The 23,358-nt window shown below is 40.7% G+C and overlaps 1 protein-coding gene across 1 annotated transcript in view; it reads left to right on the forward strand.

Moving 5' to 3' along the window:
* The first annotated feature begins 9,170 nt into the window (after window positions 1-9,170).
* The window catches only part of dhx36 (DEAH (Asp-Glu-Ala-His) box polypeptide 36), a 35,420-nt gene continuing 21,232 nt past the window's right edge, over window positions 9,171-23,358 (forward strand). Inside the window, exons 1-11 of the mRNA XM_015951078.3 lie at window positions 9,171-9,615; window positions 10,039-10,196; window positions 10,603-10,704; window positions 10,936-11,143; window positions 13,948-13,986; window positions 14,069-14,239; window positions 14,400-14,479; window positions 20,526-20,600; window positions 21,075-21,241; window positions 21,328-21,409; window positions 21,984-22,124. Coding sequence (XP_015806564.1) covers window positions 9,382-9,615; window positions 10,039-10,196; window positions 10,603-10,704; window positions 10,936-11,143; window positions 13,948-13,986; window positions 14,069-14,239; window positions 14,400-14,479; window positions 20,526-20,600; window positions 21,075-21,241; window positions 21,328-21,409; window positions 21,984-22,124 — 1,457 coding nt within the window. The 5' untranslated portion in view covers window positions 9,171-9,381. The remainder of the gene's footprint in view (window positions 9,616-10,038; window positions 10,197-10,602; window positions 10,705-10,935; window positions 11,144-13,947; window positions 13,987-14,068; window positions 14,240-14,399; window positions 14,480-20,525; window positions 20,601-21,074; window positions 21,242-21,327; window positions 21,410-21,983; window positions 22,125-23,358) is intronic.

The following is a 23,358-nucleotide window of genomic DNA, read 5'->3' on the forward strand; positions in this document are numbered from 1 at the left end:
ACAGGACTACAGTCCAACATTCCCATGAAGCACAGGATCAATAAATTATTTGTCTGGTTTTGGAAAAACAATGAGGCCACTGTCTCTTTTTTTCACATCAATATGAAATTTGTCAGCAGTTGGAGAAATGATTAATTTTAATCCGTTCATTGGTTACAGGTTGAGAATCTGATTGAGAGGTTTAAAAAAAATCTTAAAATCAAATCAGGACAAAGGTGGAAAAATAAATAAAAGGCTAAATGATTTAAAACCTGCAAAAGTCAAACACTTGGTAATTTGTCATTTTGCTTTCAAACAATTGTGTTTAACTTAGTCCTAATGAATCAGGGTGCCCAATCCTGGTCAGGTATGCTTTCCAGGACATTTTAGTTGTTTCCCTGCTCCGTCACTCAATTCGGTGGTGAAAACACCTGTTCAGCAGCTTCTTAAGCTCTGCAGAACCCTGTGTAACGGTATGAAATGACTGTTTTCCTCCAAAAGTCATTTCCCCCCCCCCTCTCCTCTGACACAGAACTGGTCTGCATGAGATATGGCCTCAAGGTCTCATGCCTTTGCTTCTAAACTGCTTCTTTCCAGCTCAAGAGAAGAATGAAGAAAGGACTCTCTCCTTTTAATTAATCAAAGAACTTTATTTTTAATAAAGCTAATCAAACAAAGTGTTAGTCAATAATAAGATGTGACCAATCTGTGAAATCAAAATATTAATTACTTTATTATAATCCTATGGAATATAATAAGTAATATAACTTTAAATGTTTCCACTAGGACTGATCTCACGTAGCGTTAAGACATGACACATTGCTTTTACTGATCCAATCAGAATCTGCCAGATCTGACGGAGGCGTAGTTTTGGTGGTGCTTGGTAAATTTGTCAACTTTTCATTCGACCATAAACCAAAACATCCGAAGTATAAAACTATGCCCACGCCATCTTTAACGCCAGTTCAAAGCGTTCTAGAGAAGTTGTCGGAGTGGCCAATCCGTAACTTTCCTCTTCAGCCAAAAGAACCAACGACAAGCTGGATAAAATCTGTTGCCGTTCCAACTGCTGCAACGGTTCCTTTCAGAATAAAAGCTGAACCATTACGACCCAGGTTTGGGTCTCGCTAGATGCCAACAAACTGTCGTGACCTGGAAGTATCTCAAAGACTGGTCTGGTCGGCAACCACTGCTTTTCCTACCGGCTTCGGTTCCAGAAAGGGTCCAGCTGGACCTCGACATTCCTGAGCTAACGGGGACTTCCACCAGGGTATGTAGGCCGACAGAATGGCGTCGAATGTGTTTACGAATCTCCTAACCAAAGCTTAGCACGAAGACATCACCTTCATTTCCCATCAGAACTAATCGTTTCTCCAGATTTGCTGGTTCTGAGCAACATTACACATCACACCATTCTCCGTCTCATTCACCTTAGTTACACCATACATTTAGTGTTTAAAGTTAGTCTAGTTTAATTTGTTTAGTAATAAATCTTTAAACTTTTAAACTTGACTCTCTCTTCTGTTGTCTCTGAGTGAATACGAAGCTGTTACCTAATCCCTGCAATAAAAAGTTCCAATCTTCTGGTTAAAATAACCCAACAGATCCATAAGGTTGATTTCATATTTCCTATGGAATCCTACGTCTTCTGGCCTATTAAATAACATGTAATTTAATTCATTGCACCTGTAAATCACCAACTGATTAAAACCAGGTGTGTTGAAGCAGGAAAAAAACTAAAGCATCCCCTGCCTCAAATCTGTCATTTCAAAGGGATTCAGGTCTCCATTCAAACTTGGACATTCCCAACTCTCTACTGAGCTTTGGTAGATTTCTCAGTTTAATCAGATTAATTACCTGGTTAAACATAATTCAAGTGTTCATATTAAAATAATTGCAATTATTAGAATCTTGATTACATTTAATGTGATGCTAAATAATTGTTTTCCCTCAGGATAAATGAGATACACGAGCCAACGAAGCTCTCCGATTGCTGGTTTACACCCCCTGCTTCACAGCTCGTGTGAGCTTCCTCTCTTTGGAAGCAGCCTTTGAAAAATGTTTGTTACTGTGATCTGACAGCTCTTTTATTTTTCTGTAGGAGGATGACATGACTGCTACTTTCAAAAAGGCAGAAGGAGGACATGAAAATGAAATCAAAATGTATTTTTACCAAACCATGCTGCCATAACATGGAGTCCAAAAAGAGAAAACAGCAACAGCATGCCCAATTTCCTAATTTCTCTGCTGTTTGCTGGTTTTTCAGCGAGCGTAGCAGCAGCATCCCTGTTATAAATGGAACATCTTCAGTGAATATTGCGTAACAGGTTAGGGGAAAAGAGGGTAAAAATTGTAGTAAATTGTAGTAAAACCTTTGTTGCATCTTAGTTGGATGATTAACGCAATTGCTGCACACCTCGGGTGTTGTTTATTTATTTATTAACAGAGTTGGCCTGAATCTTGCTTCTCTTTTTAATTTTGAGTTGTGTCTTATTTCTTCTTCCTGCCCCTTTCCAACAGCCACTTCCCCCAATCCCCCCACCCCACCCCAAACCACACACACTCACACCCCCGCTCAACGACAGACTGAGGCAGACACTACTCGCTCTAGCTTAGGGTTCTACAACCCCCCAAGGCCTTTTAAAACCCAATCAGCCTTTCACCCATTCACACACACTTTCGTGATGATGAGCTACAATGTAGCCACGGCTACCCTGTGGCGCATCGACAGAGATGAGACTGCCGAGCACTGGCACCAAATCAATCAATCAAATCAAAGATACTTTATTAATCCCAGAGGGAAATTAGAGTTTCAGTACACACAATTCAGAGATCAGACATACATGGGCAAGACACATGACAAGAACTGGTGACAGTGGTCATTCGCAACCCTGAGTCGCGCTACCTTAATAGAGATAAGAGGGTTACATGAGGATTGGTTCAGGTGGAGGGGAAAAAAAAGGCACTTCAGAGTTACCCTCCCACCAGGAGGGCAGCTTTGCTCAGCAAAAAAAAATCACCTCAAACAGATATGCAACAGACTTCAGACAACACAAGTGTCCACTAGGTGGGGTGGTGGGTTGGTACTATCCCAACTTCAGTTCCTGCAGCCACGATGAAGCAGCGCATGTCACCTCAGTGTGGATGGGGGAGGAGCATTGAGGGTTGGAGGGTTGCAGTGACCCTGGACGCTTCGGTGGCCTTCCCGCAGTCCCGCCCAAGCTGGGAAAGGAGACAGAGTTGAGTTTCCATAGCGATGGCACATTCCACATATCTTCTGAGGGGGGAGTTTTCGTTGGAGCCTTGCAGGCTCAAGGGCGCCAGATTCCGATTAGAAATTGTTTTGGGGCCAGACAGAGATAATTTCCTCTTTGTCTTACAGTTTGTTGGTCCTCAACCTCTCAAAATCCCAATAATGGACATTAATCTATCCCAATCTGTGCTGATTCATCCACTCTCTCCTTGATGGCACCATCTTTTGTGCCAAAGAATGAATCTCCGCCAAAGTTCCAAGCTTACGATTCATCTCGACAATTATGTGAGTCTGTGATTTCACAGCGCGGTGCAAACCATCTCTGAGCTCCGGGATCAGGCCAATATTCCTTGACAGCTCGTTAATTTTCCGGTAAGCCAGGTAGCCTCCAAGGCCAATGAGCAGGAAACCTGACACCAACACCACGAATATCCACTTCAGAGTCCTCCACAGGCAGCTGAGAAAGACAGATCAAGTTCCTCTGTTTCTAGGAGTCCATGATGTGTCCAACTGGGTCTGTTCCGGCAGGACATCTGGGAGCCCCTTGTCCCGTCCTCATTGTTGAAAAAATTGTATCAATCGTGTCGAGAGACCAGCTGACGAGATCCATTTAAGTGAATTTCAGTTTCCAGTTTCCAGAAAAATGCAGAAGCAGCCGTGCACCCAGCACCCAGAGACAGACAAAGGCCTTGAGGATAAGATATGGAGGAGAGGAGGAAAAAAGTGTCTGCACCCGCCAAGAGCCGGAAGAAGTACCACCGGTCCATCCGACCACCACCAGCAGGCAAAACGGGTTAAATGCAGCATTCTCTGGTGGGAGCCGGGATTGAACCTACCTTCTAACCGCTGGACCACCCGCCCTACCTCCATAGCTGCTGCTGCCCATCTGTAGACAGATGCTCTAGTCTACCCCTCCCTCACCATTTCTTGACACGGGACCGTGGACTCCTTAGACCACCTTGCGGAAGGTCGTGTTTACTTCTGAGAAGACGGGCATTGCAGCTAAACTGAGAGAACGTTCATGGACCAACTTACACTGAGGCACGCATGCATGCATATGCTCACATGACAGACGCACCAGTTTTCAGCATGCTCGAGCATCCCTGAAACGTTCCTCCAAATTCCTGGCAGTGGCGGTTTGAAAACCACGCTGATAATAGCTACTGGCCTCCCTCTGATGCATGGGGATTCCCACCTCGTGTTGGATTATATAGTGACTGTCTGAATATGTGCTTTTATATCTGAAGGTTTTTTTTCCTGCACCATGGAGAGCGGAGTGGGGGGTTGTTTGTTTCACCCTGGTGTTACACATTTTATTTACCTGCATAACTGGAGCGCTATAATAGCCACATGCCCACAGCGAAACCATTTTCCTGTCTACATGTTTCATGTGCTGTATGTCTGATCTTGGAATGGTTGTACTGAAACTACATTTCATTCTTCCGTTCAATGACAAATAACGCTATCCCATCGTATTTAAAGCCCATTTTTCTCCTTTAAGTGCTCATACTGTTTAAAACGTTCACAATTTTACTACTGTAGCACAAAGATCTGTTTTATTCCGACTCAAAGGGATTTCACCAGCCTCTCCTTTTATTTCAAGGTTTCACTGACATGATGGAAACTATTCAACATTTTATAAAGGAAGGCCACGTGTGGATTTAATGTGGTGAACCTCATCCTCAACTAATTAAAAATGAATTATTTCATGATTTATGAAATTGTTTTCTAGTCAGTCTGTATGCATTTTTCCCCATCATTTTGTTCTTAAATGCAACTTTAATGTGATCATGAGGGAGAGTGGTGCAGCTTGGGGTGGGATCCTTTGTAATGAATGCTGTGTCTAATTTCACATTACTCCCTCCATTTCCTTTCAGATCTGGTGTCTGTTACATTTCTGCTGAAGGCAGAGAGGAGAGTGAAAGCACAGAGGCAATATATGAAAACAACAGTGATGGGGGGGGGGGGGGTGAAGCACTCCAAGAGAAATCTAATTAAACCACAAGAAAGTTCTGAAACAATAAAAGAGTAGAGCAAATTTCTGAGTAAAGTAAATGAGTTATTTCGCTGTCAAATGGCATCACTCACAGTTGTGATTTATTCAGAATATCCAGTCTCATATGAAGGGAAAGCTTTGTCCATCTAAGACCAAGATGCTCAAATGCTTTTGCAGTTGAGTTGATTATTTCCCTGATTTTAAACCAGAGCAGCAACCAGCAAAAATAAATTTGTCCAACAACAACATTCACTGCCGTGCTGCAACAGGAAGTCCAAAAGGTGAGAGTCTAAAAACAGTCATGGCTGATTTTTGTCATCTTGCGCTAATCTTCAAGGTTCAGACAAAAAGGTCACGTCCTGATGTTCATATGAGTTGAAGCAGAGTTTTTATGTCCGAGCTAAAAAAAAAAAAAGTCTGTCTAAAATAAAAATAATAATTTCTTCACAAGAAAAACAAACTATCTTTTCTTTTTTATCCCTTATTTTTATTTATTTGTAGCAATAAATATTATAAAGTCATTTAAGGAAATAATGATGTAAAAATTATATTAATTATATGATGATGTAATATATTCATTAAAGAGCAAGTCACCCCCAAATTATCTTTGTTTTTAACTGATAAACTGTATAAACAAGTGTCTGATCATGCTGTAGACATGTGTGGTCAATCATTTAGACCTTTAGTGCATCTTAGTTAAAATTTAAATATTTTGCTCAAAACTGTCAGTGTTGCGCCCTCTTCAGGTAAAAACACTACATTTGGATGTAAACCTGCCTTTGCTATTGGCTAAGAGGTACTCTATGATGTTAGCTGGTACCATATGATGTCACAATGCCGCTGTGAGCCTGTGTGTGTGTGTGTGGTGGTGGTGGTGGTGGTGGGGGGTGACGGTGGCACAGGAGTTAAGTGCTCGCCCCGTAATCGGAAGGTTGCAGGTTCGAGTCTCACTCAGTCTGTCGCTGTCGTTGTGTCCTTGGGCAAGACACTTAACCCACGTTGCCTGCTGGTGGTGGTCGGAGGGGCCGGTGGCGCCAGTGCTCGGCAGCCTCGCCTCTGTCAGTGCGCCCCAGGGCAGCTGTGGTTACATCGTAGCTCATCCCCACCAGTGTGTGAATGTGTGTGTGAATGGGTGAATGACTGATTGTGTTGTAAAGAGCCTTGGGGGGTTCTAGGACTCTAGAAGGCGCTATATCAAATACAGGCCATTTACCTCCGCCCTCTTGGTCACCTCATGGTGGCTCATTTTTTAAACAGGAAATTGGAGTGGAGTAAGACTCTGGTAGGGGGTGACTTGCTCTTTAGCTTATTATTCAAACACTTTTTCACAATTTTTGGATCGGTTTGCTTAAAATAAAATATAGGAACTAAAATTTGGTTGTACCCTTATGCAGTTCCTTCAAAACACTGTACCGGGTGTAAGGCTAGCCACACATTTGTGTTTACAGATGTAAGTGGCTTGTTGATTTTGAATGACTGAAATGCTAGCTGTTACCATTCACTTACATTGTTTATGCTAAGCTAAAGCCAAACAAAATGCTGCCAGATTAGGAGAATGGCTGGGCTGGTTACAAAATGCTTTTTCCCACTTTTCTATTTTTCCGGAATATAGCAACAGACTAAATTCCACTCAGGGGTGAAATATCCCTTTAAAAAGTCAAACTGACAAAAAATACAATTTGGAAAAAGATTTTTTTTTAAATCTTAGCAAATCTTCATTATGATCATCAAGATGTTTAATAAAAGGGGATGAAAATGTACCAAAAGCAATCAGAGAATAAAATAGAAAAATCTGATATGTTAACATTATCAAATTTTTAAGCTTTTACATCCAGTTGGGTTTAAAATTATAAAGTAAATACAAAGAAAATGGATTTTTGACTACGTGAAAGGCAGACATCATTAGTTCACTCAGAAACATTCCTTTGTTCATCAGATCTGTTAAAAATAATCTCTACCGTCTTCTTTACACAGCTGGCTACAATTTAACTGAAGTTAAAAGGATGAACTCGGGAGGTGTGCAAACTCCACTCAGTTTACCAACATAACATTTGAAGAATAATGGAGGCTGGAACAGCAGGAGGGATCTCTTCTGAGAGAATTAATATGAATTCATCAAAAGTTATTTTCAACCCGTTCCAATTTAAAAAGAAGATTTAAGTTTGTGCAAGACCATAGCTTCTAAAAATGTGTCGTGTAGAGCTTCACTCAGCAGGTATCAGTCGGGACAAAACCACTGTCAGTATGCTGAATGCTACTGCAAAACTTTGAACAGTAAAATTTAGCCCAGAAAGGCTTTAAAGAAGATTAAATGTATCATTTGCCTTGGTAGATGGCTTAAAGATGAATGAACAGTTCATCAGATGGTTAAGTCACAGAACAAATGTGGGATGAAACATGTGAAATTAGCCTGAAATCGTTATTTTTCTGTCCAGATATTTTGATTTGTGATTCAAAAACTAATATTTTTTGCTTGATTACTTGACGGCAGCATGTTGAAGCAAACAGATGCATTAGATGAATAAGAAGTGTCTGGATACTCTGACGCTTCTCTTTCCTCTACGATGCATGTGTAGCGAATGTCCTTGTGCTTTTGTCTTACAATATCCACATCAGTGAATGTAGGCAGCCTGAAAGAAATTGGAAACCTGATTTCCCCTACATTCACGAGTATGAAAGAACCTGAATACCCTTATTTTCTTGAATCTTTTCACAACAATCCCCTCTTAATTAAACCATCTGGCCAAATGATCTGAGCTACACCTAAGTCCTGCAAGCAATTTTTCTCCCTTTTCATCAGGAGAATGAATGTTGTCAGATACCACATTTATCAAGTTAATGGAGGAGGCTCTCCTCCACATTATGATTCCTCCGCTCTGCTGCAGCAGTTGGAGGCCGTTTCTCTCTGCAAATTAAAGGACACGTCGTTGAATCAAAGCCTTTATTGTGTCCTTCAGACATTTAGTCTGCTTCAAAAATAGGTTGTTGGCACTGTTGGTCGACAATATTAATCGCTGTTTGCTCTCATTCATCTGGTTATTTTGCATTCAGATGCTGCAGCTGTTTTCAGGTCATTTGCATCATGTTTAAAATCTAACGTTACACCCAACTGTGTGAGACTGTGAAGAAAGAGATGATCTTTCTGAAAATTTCTTAGAACTTCACTGGACTGCTCCACTTTCAGGGTTTGCACAATGTTTTCATAATTAGACTGAAGGCAGAACGTAATGTTGAGCTTTTCTTTTGGACAAAATAAGTCATATTTATTTTTCACATATTGAATGAGCAAAATTTTGGTAAAGAGTCAGAAGTGAATGTATAATAGGCGAATACTACCTTCAAGGCGATTTATTAACATTTTAATATACCTGATTTGATTACAAATATCTGATTGAGTATGATTCATTTAAAAAATAATGTTCATATGTGGAATAAATGTCATTGTTTGGCAAGAAAAAGGACACTGATATCTGCTTATTCATAACTGGCTAAATTGACACCTTCATCATTTGTTCTATTATTAACATCATATTGTAAAGTGGTAGCTTATAATTTAGTTTTTTTATTGTCATGTAGAAAATATTGTTAAAGGTCAACAGTAGAAAATTTCTGAAAAAGAAATAAAAATATGTCTGATCATTTCTATGAGTAAATATAGAATCGTTCCATTTATCAAGTACAAACACAATCTAATGAACTGCAGCAGGATTTTTTATCAATACAGCAAAAATATGGACAAAGTTAAAGAAAAATGGCTTTATTTATCTATTTTATAGATGAATTTCACATTTTAACATCATCGGGTTTTTAAACCACCTTTTCCTGCAGCACTGCGACCAGCCAATCGCACCGCTACGTCATATGTAGCAGCCACAAGTTCTTCCGACATCAGCACGCGACGCACCGGACAGCTATAAGCTAAAGCTAACTGTCTCACTTTTATCGGTGGCGTGTGGTTTATTTACGAATGCGAATGAGGAAAAAATAATTTCTACATCTTTGTATGAATCATACAACTGCAGGCAGCGTTTATGGTTGTGGTTGAGTTATTTATTACTTGAATTTCAGCTCAAATTTTACTAATTCCTACGCTACAACTTATCGGTAACGGTGTACTGCGTTTACATTCCGTGCGCGTGCTGAAGACGCCGGTATGAGTTATGGTTACGGTGGTGGTGGTGGTGGAAGAAGAGGCAGAAGAGGTGGTCGAGGACACAACAGGGATGGAAGCAGAGACAGATTTGACAGGCTTGGTGGTGGAGGAGGTTCAAGAGGTGGTTCCGACGTTGACCAGGACCGTCCTCCTCCTCACCTCAGGGGCCGTGAGATCGGTATGTGGTACGCACGGCATGGGGCCGTGAGAAGGAAACAAGCTGACCGGAGATCGGTAAAGTTGCATTTAAGTCATAGTATTTTGGCTGTTAAGCATCAAACTGTGAACAGTTGATCTCCATAATGTTAAGACAGGTCATGTCGCCTCTGTCAGTGCGCCCCAGGGCAGCTGTGGCTACACTGTAGCTCATCATCATCAGAGAGAGTGAGTGAGAGAGTGTGTGTGTGTGTGTGTGTGTGTGTGTGTGTGTGTGTGTGTGTGTGTGTGTGTGTGTGTGTGTGTGTGTGTGTGTGTGAATGGATGAATGACGCACTGCTGTGTAAAGCGCTTTGGACTCCTCTGACTCAGAAAGGCGCTATACAAGTGTGGGTCATATGTTTTTAGACTGTGGCATTACTGACATTTCTTTATTCGGGTGGAATTTATCAAAGATAAAGAAAAAAGTGTAACATTTGTCCATTTAATTTATGTGTGCAGCGGGCGGTGGTCCACATGGATGAGGCCAGAGAGGAGCACATCACCAAGCTGCTTAACTCCGTCAAGACAGAGCGGTCCGGTCCAAGGAGAGACGCCACTTATGCCAGTGCGTCTATGTCTGGAACCCGGAGGACAGCAGCAGATGAGAGTAGTCACTGGTGAGAAGGGCTTACATTTCTGTGGCTTGCAGGAGGAGAGTCAGGCATACATTTTGGGCAGTAGCAGCCCTGGAGGTAGAGCGGGTTGTTCAGTAATCAGGGGTTGTAGGATCAGTCCAGGCAGAGAATTCTGCTGTTGTCCGTGCCTGCTGGTCGCGCCTGTGCTCGGTTGCCTCCCCTCTTGTCGTGCATCCCGGGGCAGCTGCACTGCGTGTGAATGGATGAATGATACTCTGTAGTGTAAAGTGCTTTGGAGTCCTCTGACTCTGAAAGGCGCTATACAAGTGCGGGTCGTTTATTATTTACATGGAAAAAAAATCAAAGAACAAAATAAATTTTGAGAGGCGGGTTGTTGTTTTGTAGGGCTATTTGTTTTTTATGTTTAAACTGTTTTTGGTTCCTTCAGTTACTTTGATGGGGATTTGCCTGAAGAAGAGAAACACAAGACTGAGGTTAAATCTGAAGAGGAAGAGGAAGACATTTCTCCAGGCCAGAAAAATATACAAAGGTAACTTTTTGTGAGGCTAAACAGAAACAACTTGAACTTTAAAAATGGAGTTTAGTAAAAGATAGTACCCCAGTACAACATGGGTCATGTTTTCCAACACCACACCCACCTGGATCTGAACATAATCCTATCTAATATAAAGAGAAACCGTTTTACTGTCTCTGTTACTGTAGCCACTGGTATCTAGCTGCCTACCTTAAGTATGTTTGTTTTTTAATTGTGTTTGTTCAGTGATTCATCTAAAAAAGCAGTTAAAGACGAGCCTCCAGAGAACTGGGATGAAGAGGATCAAGAAGAGGATAAGAAAGAGGAACTCTTGAGAAAAGACAAAGATCTGGAGTTTTTATTTCAGGAAGTGGTCAGAGACAATTTAAAGGATGATCGCTTTAAAATGGATCTGCAAAGCAAGAAATCAGACTGGAAGTACAAAGAGATGTTGGTGAGTGTTTTTACATCAATACGTTTTCCAGAGCTCTAAATGTTTGAGCCTCTTGCAACAAATTTCTTCTGGGGTTATTGATTTTTTTCTGTGTGGTTTTTGTTATCAGTGAGATGATTCTGTCTCATATCTGCTGCATTAGAATGTTGCAGTGTCTTGTTTCATTCAGTACTCCGACCTGCTTCATTCCTTCAACGAGGCATTGGAAACGTTCCTCAGAGGTTCTCCATATTGACATGACACCATCTATGATGTGAATTTCTAGTTCCACTCATACATTTTTGGACGGTTCCATGTAGAGGTGGGAAAAATGATCGATTCTAAGATGCATCGCGATTCAGCCGTGCATGATTCCGCATCAATGCAGCAACGTGACATAATGAGATTCTCTCCCTATGTCTATGTCGGGGGTTGGCAACCTGCGGCTCTGGAGCCGCATGCGGCTCTTCCATCCATCTGATGCGGCTCTCTGTGCTTGTAAAATAATGAATGGATATTTAAATAAATTTACACCTGTATGCCAATTCTAAATGTAAAGATTGTCTGCGTAAACCTGAACAGTTCCAACCCAGTCTTACTGTGAGACCGGGTTGACGGGTCACGCTTGTGCGTAATCATAGGCGCTTTCTGAGCTGAAGAGGATGTGAGGTTCTGGGATTCTCCTCAGACGGCTCCTGGATGTGTCGCCACATTGGAGAAAGTAACAAGCACTATTCAGCCAAAGTTTCATAATCAGGGAACATTTTCTAAGTGACAAGTCTCTCTTCAGTCGGAGGAATCTTCCTGCATGCGCTCTGGTTCTGCGACGCGCTCCAAGCCCCTCTCCACATCTTCAGCTCGCTGTGCACCGTACGTACGCGCTGACAGTGAGTTGCGCTGAGCAGTGTCCAGCTCAGATGTTCAGATCAGAATCTTTTCTTGAGTGATTTAGCTACATCTGCAATGTGCGAAACAAATAAAATGTCAGTTCGTATGCATGCGTCGGGGTAATTCTTTCTATTCTTTCTCCGTCAAAATAAACGGTCGAATACGGGAACTATCTGGTCAACACAAGCCCTGCTTTTAACTGTTTTGTTTTCTTGTGAAAATTGTTGCAAAGAGATATAATTTAACTTGATTAACACCAGAGCCAGGCGCACTGCGCCGTTATCTCCGTCACTGTAAATGAGGGAAACCAAATTGATCGGATCCTTTTCTGACCTTCCCCACCTACAAAGTTTAATTACAACAATCAAACGTGACAGAGCCTGGATTTGTATTCTGAACAGTCTAAACATGTTTTAAAAAGAAACGTATGACAAAAGTGGCACCTGCTCAGTAAAACCATCAACAGGGTGAAAAATATCAAAATATTGTCGGCAGAGACGGGCTACAACTTCTGGATCCACTTTATATAAATCGTTTTATTGATTATCGTCTTATGAAAGATAACTTTGACGTACACGAGCGACAGGTACTGGCTGCTGTCACCTGTTGTGATTGGTTAAAGCAGCTCTCTGCTGTCTGAGGGTAGGCCCCGCCCACAACGCCGCGGCTGCTACGGTGTTTTCTTTGCTGTGGGAAACGGGTAATAATGGCTCTTTGATGGGAACAGGTTGCCGACCCCTGGTCTATGTCTATGCAGGACAATAAAGTTTTGAGGTTTTATAATTACTTCTGGGGGCAGAGTTGCAATGACATGCGCACTGCGTTGCCCTAGCGCCTATTTAAAACAGAAAAGGAGGACAGGGATACAGGGCCAACATTACCAGTAATCAAAGATGTACCCGTTACATTTAAATCGGATGTCTGGGCTAATTTCGGTTTTGGGATCCTGGATGTGAAAGAATCACTTAACACAGTATTTGTTTACTATTTTTAAGTTCAGTAATATTCTATCTTAAAGCTGCTCTACCGAAAACATTATTTCTTATATTATTTAAGTAATTATAGGCAGCACACTTTAAAAATTATTGCTCACTATAGTGAATAGATGAATGTTCTGTTTTTCAGGGATTTCTAAATCAAAAAGAAATTTAAAACTATTCTACTGCTTTTATTAAGTAATGAAAATTTTTGTGTGAAGAATCGTGATGCATTTCGGACTCAAATCAAATCTTTAAGCAGATAATCGGAATCGGATCGAATCGTGAGGCAGGTAGAGATGCACACCACTAGTTCCATGTAAACCCCAGATATGGTTGTGGGTGAAAAATCTAGTTAGATCAGCAGTTTCTGAGAACTCAGACCATTCTCTTTGGAAGAAACCCCAAATCCCCTCTCCTTTCCACTCTGATGCTCAGTTTGACTTCCTGAAAGTCCTCTTTACTCCATCCAGACGGCTAAATGCAGCTAAATTCAGTTGCTGCTTTATCGTACATAATAAAGTGGCCAGTGAGTTTATGCATTTTTATTATTACTTCTAAACTACTTATGGGCTTTTTAGGTTTTACCTTTAAACAAATGTTAATGCACAGTCAAGTACAAAAATGATAAATAAGCCCATTCACCACATTTGTGCCTTAAACCCTAGTGAGATAGTTTTATTTTCTTTTGTGTTTTTTTGTGTTCAATGAATAAAATTCACTTTTGTGCCATGAAGAGACACAAATAAAGATGGTGAGATATTATGCTGCATATGTTTGGTGCACCTAATAATTCTAGGAGCGTAGATTTTCATCTAATCCCACATTGTCGTGCTTCTTGTGAGTCATTGCATAAAAATTACTGTCTATCAGGGCTCATTGAGATTAAGCATATATTTTGAATGCAATGAATTATGACACTTAAATAACATTATTTTATTGTAATGTGTTTTCTTTCAGAAATTCAGGGAGAAGCTACCGTCCTTTGGGAAAAAAGAGGCAAGTGGTGATTGAAAATGCCCAACAGAATAAGAAAAGTAGCATTAATGTTGCTTGAGTTTGTGATTTATTCTGTCCACAGGAGCTTGTTGAGCTGATCAACTCTAACAGTGTCCTGGTGGTGAGTGGGGAGACCGGTTGTGGAAAGACCACGCAGGTCACTCAGTTCATCCTCGATGACCACATCAACAGAGGGATGGGCTCGACGTGCCGCGTGGTCTGCACGCAGCCTCGTCGTATCAGCGCCATCTCAGTACGTTTTCTGCTTTCCTCCTTGTCGAGTAACACAAGCTTTTAATTGTTTTTTGTGCAAATTGTTAAAATGAGTAGTTTGTTTGTCTTTTTCTGCTTGAATCATTTTATAATTTAAATGTCTTAAAATGAATTTTGAACATGTGTGTTCTTCCTGTCAGGTAGCCGAGCGCGTGGCTGCAGAGAGAGCAGAAAGCGTGGGGAACGGGAATTCTTGTGGGTATCAAATCCGCCTGCAGAGGTAAGAAAGTCTGTTCAAACACCTGCATGGTGCATACGATGGAGCTAATGGATGGAGCTTATTTCAGACTCACTGTGTATTCGATTAGTCCCAGAAATGAGTTTAGTGGTTAAAGAGCAGGGGTCTCATTTATCAAACATTGCGTAATCCTTACTAAAACCGTACTTAAACTAGGGCTGCTCGATTATGGCAAAAATAATAATCACGATTATGGTGACTGAAATTGAGATCACGATTATTTAGGACGATTTTTCAATTTATGTTGATTTTATTTGTTTTTATTCAGTCATAAAACTGCTCAGGGCACAATCAGGACAAAAATAAGAAACAAGATTATCACTAAAATAACTCCTGATTCCCAGTATAAAAAGACCAATATACTTATAGCTCATAGTTTATAACCCAAGGGCTATAGACCTTGGTTTAACTCATGTAAGTCTAACTAGTACAGACCCAAATACTGATATCTTGCAAATACTGACAGCAAGAATTATACAGTGGCATTTATAACAAATAAATGCAAATAAATTGATATTCACAAAAAGTTGCATAACATTTATTGAGTCGTGTCAAGGTGCTGTAGGAGAGTGCACTAGCACCATGTCCTCAGAGAGATTAGTTATTATTTATCAGCGTGAGGAACTTATTTCTACCTTATTTTAAACTATTTATTTATAAGCCCATCAGTTAATGTAATAATTGTCCCAACCACAGCTGCACCCCCCACCCTCCACCCCGGTCTCAGCAATCGGGGCAAGCTGCACGTGTGTTTAGCACGCTGCACGCACACATTTAGCTGTTTTTAGCTGCTCAGGAGACCGCAGGTGTGGTGTGTGTCACTCACTCTGGTTAATCCAACAGGGAGCCGGCTCCGAGAGCTGTCTTTAGCGACTGATACATCACTACATCATTCCCTTTCCTAATGTCCTGAAGAACGGTCCGGAGCGCAGGCGGAGTGTTTAGCTAACCTGCAGGAAATGTCGACGACAGTTATCCAGAAAGTAGCTAAGGGTTACCAGAGATGTTTCTGAGGTGTTCGCTAGGTACTTTTAGGATTAAAAAGTCAAGAAGGGGGTCTGAAAAGCTGCTAGAAATAGCGTCAAAGTCGCTAAGTTGGCAACACTGTGGAGGAGCGCTTCATTTGCAACTCAGGGCAGCGCAAGCGGGAGGAGCAAATAATCGGCTTGTTTTGTTTTTTATAATCGTTCAAAACTCAGATCGTAATCGTGATTAAAATTCGATTAATTGAGCAGCCCTAACTTAAACTCAGCAAAAAAATGTACTTACACCAAGTCGGTTTGTGACCTATCAAACATGGAGTACGCACAGCTGCACGCAATCTCCGCTTCATAAATCAGAAACTATCTAGACAGGTTCTCAGCTGCATTTTAGTCACATCCCGCCCTGACCACGCCCACTTACTGTCATGAATAGTCAGTGCAAAGTGCCTTGTGGATCTCATGCATATACATAAGCCGGCTGTTGCAGCGCTCCGCCATTGGCGACCGTAGATCAAGGCAGATCAAGGAAGCGCTATTTCACAGTAGCAGAAATTGAGCTACTTGTGGGTGAGATGGAGAAATGAAAGGAAGTGCTTTTGCCAAACAAACAATGAAAATCGAAGGAGTGGCATTGCGTTGCTGAAGCCGTCAATGCTGTGATTTCTTCAGAGAGATCTGTGGCGGATATAAAAAAAAATGGTCCAATCTGGATTCGATCCCCAGACTCCCAGGTGAAAGTCACGCATGCTAACCAGTCAGCCAAACTGAGATCTCCCTTGTACAAGTAGCCAGGGCGCATGATCAATCGGGTCACAGTGACAGGACACACACTGTCACAGACGCATGATGTTCTGTCTCAATCTGCCCCCCGCTGATATTCTGTATTCTGCGCTTCAGGCTGTGTGTGTGTGTGCGTGTGCGTGTGTGTGCGTGGGGGCTCTTGTTCTGTGTGAAAACGAAGCAGTACAAGTGATAACGCTGCAGGATTTCATAATTTTATCCTTCTCAGCAGCAGCACTGCAGGTGCTCTCCATGTCCAACATGTGCGTAAGCCAGGTCCTTAGTCAACTTAAAGTTGCGCACATTTTTCCGCTAAGTTTCTTTCATAAATCCCAAAGTTTGCGTGGAAAGTTGCTTACGCAGTTTTCCTGACCCCGTTTTGTGCGTAAGCTAGCTTGATAAATGAGGTCCCTGAGCAGTTCTGTTTCAGCAAACACACACAGTAACTATTTTAACCTCTGTCATTCTTTTGGTCTAATTGTGTAGATGTTTGGTTTGTTTAGATTAGAGGAGTTTATGCAGGCTAGCTTCACCAGATACAGCCTTTTTTACAGTTTGGATATAAATGCTATCTTTTAGATAAATCCCATTTTCTATAATATAAATCCAAATACTCAGCTAAGTGACAAGTAAAGCATATTCTAATTACAGGGTCTAACATGATGGTAGATAGAAATGGTGGATTGAGAACAAGAACTGGAAAAGACAGATAAAACTGTTAAAAAGATGGTTGTTCTGAGCTGAGCAGACAGGGTCAGGTTATTACACATGCAGCTATCTGAAATGGATCATACACAACAAAGAGAAGAATTCCACTCACAAGGAGGCATGAGAAGTAAGATGAGGGGAAAATGGCCAATTCAGGGCTGCAGAATGGAAATTGATGCAGTGGACTAGGAGGAAGAGGATTTGCAAGAAAATATTATGTTCAAAGAAATGGGACTGAATGAAAGTACTGACTCAATTTAGGAGGATTTTCATGTTCCCTTTGCTGTGTTTTATTTTTTTCTTCTTTGTCAGCGGATAGTTATGTGGTCATGATTCACAAAATCTTCTTAAAATAAAAAAACAAAACAGTTTTTTGTATTAAAGAATTGAAATTATTACAAAATTCAGGGCATCCTTTTATTGTTCGTGTAGCTGTGGTACCACTGCTGACACCCTGGGAGTCTTGCATAGTTTATGTAAATACTGCTTTGTTAAACCTCTAATGATGCACTAGCTTTTCCCAGATTAAAATAAAACCTGTACCTTTTCTCTGCGAGTGATCTTCTTTAGTAACTGAATGGTAATTTTCTGCTACCGTGATAAGACTCTCTGCCCGTCTAGTCAATGCCTGTAGTTGCTATAGTAAATGTGTTTCTGCGGTATGGGTTGGTATGAAACACACAACAAGGAAAATGTTGGGTTATTAGAATCAATAAGCTTCGCAACAATTCTTGATTAATTTTAATTCAGTATCTGAGAAACAAAAACGTCCATCAATCTACATATTCTGTCTCTCACACACACACACACACTAACACACACAGCTTTATCATGGCATATCGTTTTGTCAGAAGGAAGGCTGGCAGTCAGGGTTTAAATTGCACTATAATAAAATTAGGGATGCAACGATACCACTTTTTTCCAAACCGATACAATACCGATACTTGGGTCTGAGTATTCGCCGGTACCGATTACCAATACTTCTACCACACCAAAAAATGCAATGATTTGGAATACAGATTTTATTTTCTTCTCTGCTTCCAACAGGAAAAGACTGCGAGGTAGATAAAAAGTAAAATATATGAATAGAAATCGTCACAAAACTAAGATATTAGGTGAACAGAAATGACAAGTTACAGAGAAGCCATTTTCAAGCAACTGCATTGGTATCGGTTAACTTTTACCGATACTGGTATTGGTATCGGTGCCGATGCCAATACCAGTATCGTATCGGTGCATCCCTAAATACAGTAAAGGTTTTCATGTAAATTCCCAATAAAAACAATACACTACTTTTAAATATCAATTCATTAGCATAACATGAAATATCGCAATGTTACAGTGTTTTCTTACATCCCTACATTTTGTCCAATGTTCAAATGGAGTTGACTGTATTGAAGATGGCTGCTGCAGCTTACTGACCTTAACAATAAACCACTCAAATGTACCGATATAGAGCTATAACTTCAGGTCACAGGAAGAGCAAACAAAGCACTTGCCGAGTTTCATCAGATCATTTGTAATGTTAATTTGGAGAACTGACCAAAGCAGAGATCTTTTAACATAATGTTGGCCTAAAAGCTCTTCTAGCTGTGTTTTGGGTATGGAAGGCCCATTAATGTTGATGAGAGAAGTTGCAGACACGTTATCCATGAAGAAAAGTAGCTACCAATTCCAACATTCACTATTGAGATCAGGGGCATGTCCAGGGAGTGGCCTGGGGTAGCACATGCCACCCTTAGAATCTGATTGGCCACCCCAGGTGCCACCCTACTAAGTTCCAGTTTAAATTGACTTTACATTGTCGACAAAAGGCTTGGGTTGTAAAATCCAAAAATAGTGTGTGGTAGCATGCACCTTTAACATTGTCTTCTAGCCCAGGCCTACAGAACATTTCTGTAGTATTAATATTATTTATTATTTTTTCATATTCACATACATAGTATTTAGAGTCCCACTCAACTCCAGTTGGTGGCAGTAATGCAACAAGAAGTGACTTGCTAACCACCACAAAACTAGAAGATGAATAGAAAAAAATGGTGATTGTGCAATATGAAACTCAGAAATTCACTAGAAAGTAAATAAATAAATAAACGATTTGTGTAAATAAATAAATAAATAAGCATAACCATTGGTGCCACCCATGCATAACTAAGTGCCCCACATGGGCCACCCCATTTTAAAAGTCCTGGACACGGCTCTGCAGGAGATTACCCTTCACCTGATTAAAATGCCCTTTTTTCATAATTAGCTGAAATATTGTGATCACTGACATGTTATTGCTTGAAAATAAAAAGTGTCCAGACTTTACAAGATTACCCACCAGGAGATGTTGGGAGCTTACAGAGCGAACAATGAGACGACTCACCTGTGACTGGGTAGTTTTGTGTTATAAAAATCAGTTTGGACCGCTAGACCAGGGGCGTTGAATGTGGAGGTGTTGAAGAAAGACCCAGCAGCGTCTATTTACCCCAAGGCTCCTTTGCAGCCTAAGACTCAAGCCCTTTGGCAACCTTGTCCTTCAGAGATTTATTAACATTTTTTGAACTTGCTACGTGCTTTTTCATAGCTCCACATCAGAATACTTTCTGTGTTCATGCATCTTTGATTAAGGCGATACTCGCCATCTTCAGGAGTCTTGTTTTCACACCTTTAGCTGTTTTCTTTATGCATCGATCCTCTGAATGACTTTGAAATCCTGTTCTGCATTCTGTTTAGTTTCTCCCGAAATGAGTCAATAAAGGTATTTTTGAAATTTGAAACTGCCATCAATTATACAACAAAGCCTTTCCAGGGATTCAGACGTCTGTGAGATGCATCTGTGAGTCATCGATGAAGATCAAATAGACGAGAACTTCATATAATTCAGCGAATAAACATTTTATCTGGTGTAGCCAGTGGGAAGAGAAGTGCCCTTTGGGTCGTTTTATGCCAACTCGTCTGACCTTCACAGTTGATGTAATTGATTAAACCCACAGCTGGATGAAACATCTCTCACTGGTAGCCAAGCCAAGTTCCCCAGCTTTTTATTTTTAAGGCTTATGAACAGATTGGTGTGAAATACCTGGAAATATAGTAATTTATTCACTTAAAGTCAACGATTTACATTCAAATCTAAATGTCTGTTATGATCTGAATTTGAAAATATTTTAATGAAGGCTGCGGCCTAAAAATGGTGGAAATGATTACTACAACATAAAGGGGGGGGGGGGTATCTGTGATCTGGAGAGTTTTCTAAAACCCTGACATGAAATCATGATTAGATGAGTTTTCTACCAACGAAACGCATCACAGGTGCTATTTTTTAGTGGTTTCTCCAAAGGCAACAATTTATAGCAACATCAATTTGAGCTTAAGGTGAAAGTACAAAAATGTTGCTCTTCAAAGGAAAGAATGAACGAGTCTGTTTTGAATCCTGAAATGGAAAAGGAAGAAAGGTGGGATAATGCTCAACAGTCGAGAACCAAACAGAAGACAAACTGGAGACCGAAAATGTTGTCGTCTTTTTTATGTCTCCTAGAAATTATTTTCCTTGTTTTTCCTTTCAATTTTCACAGCCGGTTACCACGGAGGCAAGGTTCAATCCTGTATTGTACGACGGGCATCATTCTACAGTGGCTTCGCTCAGATCCGTGAGTCTGATCCCGTCCTTTACTCTCATCTTCATGACGCCATCTTCATCCTGTCTTTCGTCTCTGTGTGTCCTCTCTGTGTCGACTCTGCCGTCCTTTTTGTTTCTCATCATTTTGTCTTCTTTGATGTGCCGTTTGCTCTGCTGTTTCTGGAAGGTCATTAGTATGGATCACCATTCTCGTAGAGAAACAAACACACACACACTCTCTAAGCTTCTGTTGACTCATCCTTTCATGCTCAGCTTTGAATTCCAAGTGTCTTTGAAATGAAAAAGACTTTTCCTCCATGTCTTTTTTATTTTCATTCAGACTTTTTGAGACTTTTCTGAGCAGAAAGTTTGATTTTGAATATTTTTTTTTCAACATCAACTGTCTTAAAAGTTGACTTTATTTATAAATAATACAGTTTTTCTTTTATTATCTTTATAACTTCTAAATCCAGCCATCACCTACTCAACCTCCCGTTGTTATCAGGTTGCTGTCTAGCATAAGCCACCTTGTGTTGGACGAGATTCATGAGAGAAACCTTCAGTCAGACGTTCTGCTCGTCATCGTGAAGGACTTACTCAGACTCCGAAGTGACCTCAAAGTCGTCCTCATGAGCGCCACGCTCAATGCAGAGAAGTTTTCTAAGTATTTTGGTACAAAACTCACTAAAAAACTTTCTTTTTTTTTTCATTTATTTTAGCAGAATTGCCTGTCCTCATCCACATTGTCCTCTCTTTAGACAACTGTCCAATGATCCACATTCCTGGGTTGACATTCCCGGTGGAAGAGTTCCTGCTTGAGGACGTTGTGGAGATGACGAAGTAAAAACACAAAAAGCAAACATTAACTCATTCACTGCCAGCCGTTTCCTGATCACTAACGGCCTTCGCTGCCAGCGTTTCTCACTGTTTTTACTGTTTTTTTAAGAGTCACAGAATGTTGCGCGCTAGCATGATGTCGATGCCAAAACAACCAAAACAAAGAGGAGACTCACCTCTTACATCAGGAAGAGTCCGCGTGTTTCAAGCGTTAGCCGTTCTTTCATAATCCGTTGTTGAATTGTGATCGGCAGACGCTTTTCCGGTTCGTGCCGCACTTTTTTTTTTACAGGAACGGCCCAAAACGATCTCCAAACACATGGATGTGTTGCTTCCTGATCATGTGATCTGTGACATATGCGGATGAAGATCGGCTTCAGGGCTGAGATGTTTGTTCTCTCAGCGCGGGGGCTCATTTTGATGCTCAAACAGTAAAAAAAAAATGCTAATGGCGACTTTAGTCGTCTTTGGCAGTGAACGGTTGGATCTATAATGACGACTTTAGTCGTCAATGGCAGTGAATGAGTTAATCAGTCACTTTTGCTGTATGAAAGCTGCACGGCATTTTCTCTGCCAGGTATCGACCTAAGAATCAGGACCGTCGTCCCACATGGAAGAGAGGCTTTTGGCAGGGCCGCAACTCCAGACCAGAGAAAGAGGAGAAGGAGCAGGAATACCGTGAGAGCTGGCCTTGCTACGCCCGCACACTACAGGGCAGGTGAGCTGGTGAGAATAACAAGGCGTTTAAAGAGCTGGAAGGTCGATTGATGTGTTTTTTGTTTGGGAAACGGCAGGTTTTGGGTTTGCCTGTGGCAAGTAGTTCTTTCTGTCTTCACCATCGTTTTCACGGCTCGTTTTGAGCCCATGAGGATGGAAACACAATTACTCCTGCTAAGGTGTATGTTTTGATATTAAAGCACCACGTTGTCTGAATGTAACATATTAGAGCTACTTTTAAAAATGTCGTCAATGTCCAGTTAAATTCAGACTCTAACTGCATACTTTACATTCAGTTTTCCATAAAGGCGTGTATTGGCAAGAATCTGGTGATCCGAGGTATATCACAGTAGAGGGGAGATAATATATGTCGCGATACTAAAAGCCAGACAATATTTTTAAGACTAAATCTCGAGATCTCATTATTCCGTCAGATTGAAGGTGGTTAAAAACTGCTGCCTTCTAGAAGTTGAACAAAAGAAAAACGGTAAATGTTTGCATGAAAGTTTTCCATTAAAAAAAATCAAAAACTGCTTTTAAATATCATTTTATTGTCATAACACGATATATCGCGATATTTTACTAAGATGTTCAATATTGTCTTTTTTTTTAACAACATCCAATGTGGAACTCCGAATTTCCAATACCGATAATAAATACAGGGTCTCCCTTCTTAAAAACTAAACCATTTTAGGTAATGCTGGAAAAAATTTTATTCTGAATCCGTTCTTGTAAAGATTTATAAAATCACTCTGAAATCCAAAAATGTATTTAATTGTTGTTTAACATAGTTTGCCCTTTTTACAGCTAAACATGGAAGGAAAAGTCCAGACGACCATTTTAGGGTTTAAGTTTAAAAAGGTTAATCCAGTTTGCCCGGTGAACTGTAACTGACTCAGTGTTGCGTCATTGAATTACAGGCATATAATTAAGGTAATGGCTGTTTGTAACAGCACTGACTCATATCAATATCAATATGAAATTGGAGCAAATTGTGGATCATGGTAGTCGAATCTAAGTCTTGGGAATTGGAATCGAATTGATTCTTGAAATTTGAATTGATTCCCAGCTCTAATTATAGGTCAGTAATATCAGATATTGTCTATCACACAAACTTAAAGCAGAAATCCAGAGATTTTTCTCAGAGGGCACCATCTAGATGTGGAAAAATGTAATGCACCTTCAGCCCCCTCCTTACTTTTGTGATTATGGCCGGAAGCAACACCTCTTGTTAA

The sequence above is a fragment of the Nothobranchius furzeri genome, chromosome 13 (assembly GCF_043380555.1).
Source record: "Nothobranchius furzeri strain GRZ-AD chromosome 13, NfurGRZ-RIMD1, whole genome shotgun sequence".
NCBI lineage: Eukaryota > Metazoa > Chordata > Actinopteri > Cyprinodontiformes > Nothobranchiidae > Nothobranchius > Nothobranchius furzeri.